At 39.2% G+C, this 6,709-nt stretch overlaps 1 protein-coding gene across 1 annotated transcript; it reads left to right on the forward strand.

Moving 5' to 3' along the window:
• Positions 1-1,727: 1,727 nt before the first annotated feature.
• Positions 1,728-2,087, forward strand: LOC122642270 (18 kDa seed maturation protein-like). Its single transcript, XM_043835712.1, has one exon. The coding sequence runs from the start codon at positions 1,728-1,730 to the stop codon at positions 2,085-2,087; it is 360 nt and encodes a 119-aa protein (XP_043691647.1).
• The last annotated feature ends 4,622 nt before the right edge of the window (positions 2,088-6,709 follow it).

Here is a 6,709-nt window from a genome sequence, read left to right on the forward strand (position 1 = left end):
TCACGGGTGTGGGATGGGCAGGAGCTCTTCAAGTGGAGAAAAACTTTCTTCATTTCTTTATATGTCTTATTTTATTTTTCACGTCACGCAAAAACTAAACATAACTTAATGGGCTGGGCTATATTTTCAGGTTGTAAACCATTGGGAGTGGGCTTTAGATTTTGTATAGAGCTAGGCCCAACATGCTCCTAGCTCGTTGATATTTATATTTGGGCCTTACTTGAATAGTTCATATGAGCTGAGCTGAATCATTACAATAACATTTTGTCTTGAATTATCATACTTAGCATTTGGAGGTCATCTCCAATTTATCTTCTCTCATACAGGGTGGTTACATTTGTTGGTCAGGGCTTTTCAGATTTCCTAATTTATTCGTGACTGAGTTGGAGTCTATGGTCTCTCGCTTTCTTTGTTTGGGGTCTGCAATGGGGAGAAGAGTCCACTACACTTCTTGAGATTAGACCCTCTAAACCTAAGGTTGAAGAGAGGAGAGGGGGGGGGGGGATCCTTAAGGATAAAGGAAATCAAGGATAAGGGAATTGTTGTTCTCAAAGACAAGTAATCATCGCGCGTTTGTCCTAGGATTTTACAGTGATACATACGATTGCACGAGTTGGGCTCACGTTCATGTATGTGAAAGTATGAGAATGGTTCATAGCCGTTCAGATGGAATCCACTTCATGTGGGTCCAACATAATGGATTCCATCTGAATGGATCACAGCCATTCTCATACGTTCACGTACGTGAAAGTGATCTTGGATCCAATTTCACTGTCCTGATACTAGGGGGTGTCATTAGTCACTGACCCAAGTGAATTGAACAAAATCAATTAAACTGAATCAAAATTGACTAACCAAATTTTATTGGTTTGACATTGATTTTGATTTTTATAAATTGTTGAAGAAACTGAAATCAATAGGATTGACTGATAAGATCAATTGGATCGAAATCAGAAAAACTCGATAAAATTGGTAAATTCTGTTTTTGTAATCTTATTTTAAACAGTTTTCCTATTTTATATATGAAAATTTGAAACCATTTAAATGATAGATTGATAAGAGATTGATAAACAAAACTGATAACGGACCAAATACAACTAAACCGATAGGCATTGTATCGGTCCGGTTTAAGTCTGATCCAATTTATACAAAACCAAAATAAAAAACCTTTTTGGTTTGGTTTGGTTTGGTTTGGTTTTAGTAGATTAAACACCGTATTGATCCGGTTTAAGTTCAATCCAATATATACAAAACCAAAAAACCGACTAAAACCAAATCAAATCCACCATTTAACATCCCTCTACATGATACCCTGAAACCAGCCCAAACCAGTGTACTGTTCAAGCAAACTGTGGCACTCAATCATAAATCCACACGTGTACTCACCACTCAAGCCCACGCTTGTACCCCGAAACTTCAAGGCCCCCCTTAGGGAATAGCCACGTACCAAGGCGGTAAATAAAAGAACCTTATCCACAAAATGACGAATCTGACAAACTTGTCGGTAAGCAAAGAACCTTGGAGATCCTCAAAAGCCAACACGTGTAAAAACATCTACGTGTCAATCCATCCAAGGCTCTGTAACTTATATATATATATATACATGCAGTACCATTTGATCGTCCTATCATCGTTACATATCGAAACAGAGAAATTCAAATTAATCTTCAGTCTCTCTCTCTTGTTTTCTATATCGATTTTCGAAAGTCACAATCAGATCGGAGAAGATGGAGTCGGCGAAGGAAACAGCATCAAACGTTGCAGCGTCAGCGAAGTCCGGCATGGACAAGACGAAAGCCACAGTCCAAGAGAAGGTGGAGAGGATGACGACCCATACCCCAGTGGAGAAGGACATGGCCACTCAGCGTAAGCAAGAGAAGATAGATCAGGCCGAGTTGAACAAGCAGGCGGCGCGTCAGCATAACGCGGCGGCAAAGCAACAGTCCACTACCACCACCACCTCCACCACCGGTGATACGACTAACACCACAACAGTACCATTGCAAAGACATGGCATGGCCGGACATCTACACGGACGGGTGGACGAAGCTGCGGTTGGGTCCCACCCCCACCAACATGGCTCCTAATGACCCTCGCCTGGGTGGTGGACACACCCAGACCGGCTACGGCACCGGGACAGGCGGTGGTTACAGTTGAAAGCGACATTAGGGTTCAATGCAAAAACTTTTTTTTTCTTATGCTTTGTTTTTTTGGGTTGTGCGTAGTTATTGTTAATTGTGGTAGTCACAGACAGTTGCTTTGCTTAGTGATGTTGTCCTGTGTTCTTGTGCTTTAGCGTTCTGTATTTGAGAGAATAGATATACTGAATTGACCGTTGTTTTTTCTTATCAAAATCGAATAACCCTATTTGAACTTGATTTGTGTTTTTTCTCTCTAAAATATTAGTTGGAAGTATAAAGGGGGGTTGCACGTGCACGGGCCAATGCGAGTGCACGAATTGGTATAACGGATTATCGGGTGAGATTTCGGACTTTCAGGAGTGGGGCAATCATTCAGGCCTATCTGTTATGTGTGGGCAGTACACACCGGGAGTGGGCTGCCTGCCCGCGATTCTCTTATTCTTATCAACCTAACTCAAAGGGGAATCCAGTAGCTAAAGGAGCTGAGTTATCCTGCCCGCAAATTTCAATAAGGAATTGGATAAGGGCAGCCTATTGAATGTTGAATGCACGAACCAGCTGGTCTTCCTGCCCTAAGTTCCTTGTTAAAAGCAGGAACTGGGAAAAGGCAACCATACTCTGAGTTATGAGCTAGTGAGCTAACCTGCCTGCCATGACCGATAGGGAATGGAGTAAGGGTAGCCATATTCTGAGGTATGAGGCCTCAGCCTAAGGACCGAGTGTCCTTCACTTATTTTATTAAAAAATAAATCAAAAGTTTCTTTCCATTCACGACGGGTGTGGGATAGGCAAGAGAGGGCATCACAAGGGGGTTTTGGGAAAATATTAAAATTCTAAAAGGGTTTGTGAACCTTAGGATGATGGGTGAACCATCGTTTACGAATTTTTATCCTCTCAATTACACTACCTGTACTTGACGTCAAATACATCTAATAGAGGGAGATGGACCCCACATGGATCTCACCTCAAGCAGGGGGTAAGATAATCATTTTTGCCTCCTCTGTTAGATGTTCTCGACATCAAGTACGGGCAGTGTAATTGAGAGGATAAAGATACATCCTCTATACGGAGGAAAACTTTCTCCTTTTCTTTATATATCATTTTATTTTTCACCTCAGGCAATAACTAAACAGGACTTGATGGGCTGAGCTATATTTTCCAGGTTGGAAACCACTGGATGTGGGCTATAAGACTTTGTATAGAACTAGGCCCAACATGCTCCTAGCTGATTGATATTTATATGTGGGCCTTACTTGAATAATTCATATGAGCTGAGCTGAATCATTACAATAACATCTCGTCTTGATTTATCATTAGCACTTACACCCCCATTTTAAAAAAGGGAGTGTCAGAATGACACCTTTATAGATGTATTTTGAACTTGATGGATTCTTTTAATTGCTGTTCTTATTCTCAAAAGTTCTTTAAATTTTATAAGAGTTCTTTAAATTTGAAAAATAAAATAATTTTTTAAAATAATTTGAAAGTGACAATAATATCATATCGGACCGAGTTTCCTTTCACCTATGTTGAATGTGATCTCATTCACCAAGGGTCAGGAATGGGTATTGAGAGGGTATTTTGGAACATACTAAAACCCTATGAGGGGTTTGTGAAACCTAGGATGGTGGGTGAACCATCCTCATTGTCATATACAATATTGAGGACTCATGTGAAATGACAATATTTACTCTCATTGTGTGTAATACTAAAAAGGTTAAAAAAACGAGGTTACAAATTATTTGACACTTAAAGTGTCACACCTCTCTCTCTCTCTCTCTACTTACAAAAATGGTCTTTAAATGCTTATCTGCTCATTGGACTGACCCTTTAGAGGGACACAATGGTTTGAAAACGGAAGGGGGGGGGGGGGGGACGAAAATGTAAAGTAGACTATAGGGTCCATTATCTATAGGACCCCATACCTAATTGGATGTATTGGTTGTATAGGTATATGCCTTCAATAAGATGGACGCTGGGAAAATGATGGCCACACAAACGGTGTTCCCAGTCCTCTCACTCTTTCTTTTCTTTTGGTATTCTCTCTCTTCTGTCATCTGGCTTCTTGTATGCAAAACCTTGCAAAAGTCTCTCCCCGTACAACCATTGGCTTGGCGTGGGGGTATCTAGTCTATATATATATTTTTTTTGGTAGAATGTTTCTAGTCTATATTGGTGGTGTTTAAAGTCTCTTTTGTGGCTTAAAGCAGTCAAGATTGATGATATTAAAAACCCAAAGGGTAGCCTATGTCAAAGCCCAACACCTCATAATTAAGAAGTCATGACTTTAATTCTCTCAGACCTATCTATCAATAAAATAAAGAAAAGTTCTCTATGGGGGTGTTATGATCATAGGTAGATGGGTTATTGTATTGGGTTAGTCTGTTAAAGGTAGATGGGTAATTTGTGTTGGGTTAGTCTGTTAGGGGCAGTTGGGTAATTAGAAGGTAAATGGTTGCTATAAATTGAGGAACGAAGGTCATGTAGAGGTATCCAAGAATTAATCAAAATCTCTTCTCTTATTTCTGTTCTAGGAGGTCACCACCCTCAAAGTGGTATTTTTCCTTTTTCTATTATTGGGTTCGTATCAGGGGGAGTGTATTGCCTCGCCCAGATACAGTGGGAGGCAAATTGACCACCCTACCCTTATGAAAGACGAAAATCTCACACCCCCCCCCATGATGCTTCTACATGTGCTCTCATTGGTCTGTATGAACGCGTGCAGGAGCCATACTCCACCACAGATATTTAAGTATTATTGATTTGACAAAAGTTTTCATGCACGGCTATGCATGTGTACAATTGGTATTAAATATAATTAGATTAGCATAAATACCCATCTTGTATTGGTTAACCAATTATCCTGTTTTTTAAAGTAAGGTATTAGGTACGTTTTGCCATCTTTTACTTAATTATTCTTTTGGCTTTTATCTTTTTAAAGGCTTTTGCCACTTGCAGCTTCACATGTCATGGTTGAAAGGTATTTGCTAGTCGATCTCACAAGAAACTTTAAGGAAGGAACTCACTGATGAACTCACCAATTAGTTGATGGAAAAGATTACAACTTTAGCAAATAAGGCTTAAGATAATTTGCATTGTAGGTATCTTAAGTTAGTTTGGTAATTAATTTGGCACCTGAGGTGATTTATTTCTTGTTTTCGTACCCACCTTGTCCAAACATTAACCATGTCAAGAGGGTTAACATGAGTGATTTCACTACTAATCGAAAAGTTATGATTCAATCATCATGATTTAGGATCCGAAAATTCCTCTCCCTCCATATATGGTCAATGCTGTAGCAGAATGCAAGCTTAGTAATATTAAGCCTCCTCGGTTAATTTTAAACAAAATAACAAAAGCCCATAAATAAATAAGAAGAAGAAAATAGAATAAATATCTCAACCCAGAGTTGGAAAATTATGCATTTTTTTTAATTTGATTCGTTCTTTTCAAAATTTGGTGAATCGAGCAAGTCAAACCTGATGAACACGAATCATTTTTTTTAAAATATTTTTCTTCTTGTCTTTCTTTGAGTAAGGAGGGATTGAGGTTATGGTTGCTTCACATGTATGAAGGAAAAAGACTAATATTGAAGACAACAAAAAGAATAATTCTAAAGTTTGTTTGGTTGTAGATCAAGCTTATGGTCTAAGAATAGTATATGGCCAAATAAAAGAAGAAAACCCGGACTCGATGAGTTTTACATGATTTAGGCGAAAATACAGAGTCAATAAAAACTCGAACTGATTCGGACATGGTTTGATCATTTCTTAAACTAAACTATAGTGAATTTTCATGATTCCATACCAAGTTTCATGTTTTTTGTTACTCTACTCAGGTGACTAGCCCGAGTTAAAACTTGATTTTCCAACTATGATTTCCAGCCATTCAAATGTACTAAACCTTATATATTTTCTTTTTCTAATATTAGTTTTTTTTATGAAAAAAGATTCTCTAAGACATCAGAGCAAAGTACACTAGAACTTTTGAATCTATCTCTCTCCTCCTCGCATGAAATGATCTTGATGTCCTCCAATGTACAATATCATTTTGTTAACCTTTTGGGATTGGTGTGTGGTTTGTGTGATTACAATTTCATCAAAAAAAAATATCATTTCATCACACCTCATTGATGTGCGCGCTCCCTATGTTGTTTGCTTAGAGAATTGTATATTTAATAGTCCTTCGGAATTCATAATTTGTTTCCAAGAAAGAAAATGCCACCCGGTTGGGCAACACACATCGCCCTTGTGCCCTCACACATGGGTGCCCAAAATGAGCAGGGATGTGGTGATCATTTCGTAGGATCTTTATCACCTCCAAGTCACTGCCTGGCCCAATTCCCCAGTTCCTCTAACAAAGGGGGACTGGAATGACCACCCTACCCCTGTCCAAACACTCTACCCTGGTGGAGTCCTCCATCCCCTATTAGAGGAACTGGGCCGGACAGAAAACTGGAGGAGATAATTTTCCTGTTTCGCACACTTCTATCAGGGCGCAGTGGTGGCGTGTCTAGCACGACCAGGTGGTGCTCTTTCTCCCTTTATTTCCATACAAAATTGTATATT

Source organism: Telopea speciosissima, chromosome 10 (assembly GCF_018873765.1).
Source record: "Telopea speciosissima isolate NSW1024214 ecotype Mountain lineage chromosome 10, Tspe_v1, whole genome shotgun sequence".
Lineage (NCBI taxonomy): Eukaryota > Viridiplantae > Streptophyta > Magnoliopsida > Proteales > Proteaceae > Telopea > Telopea speciosissima.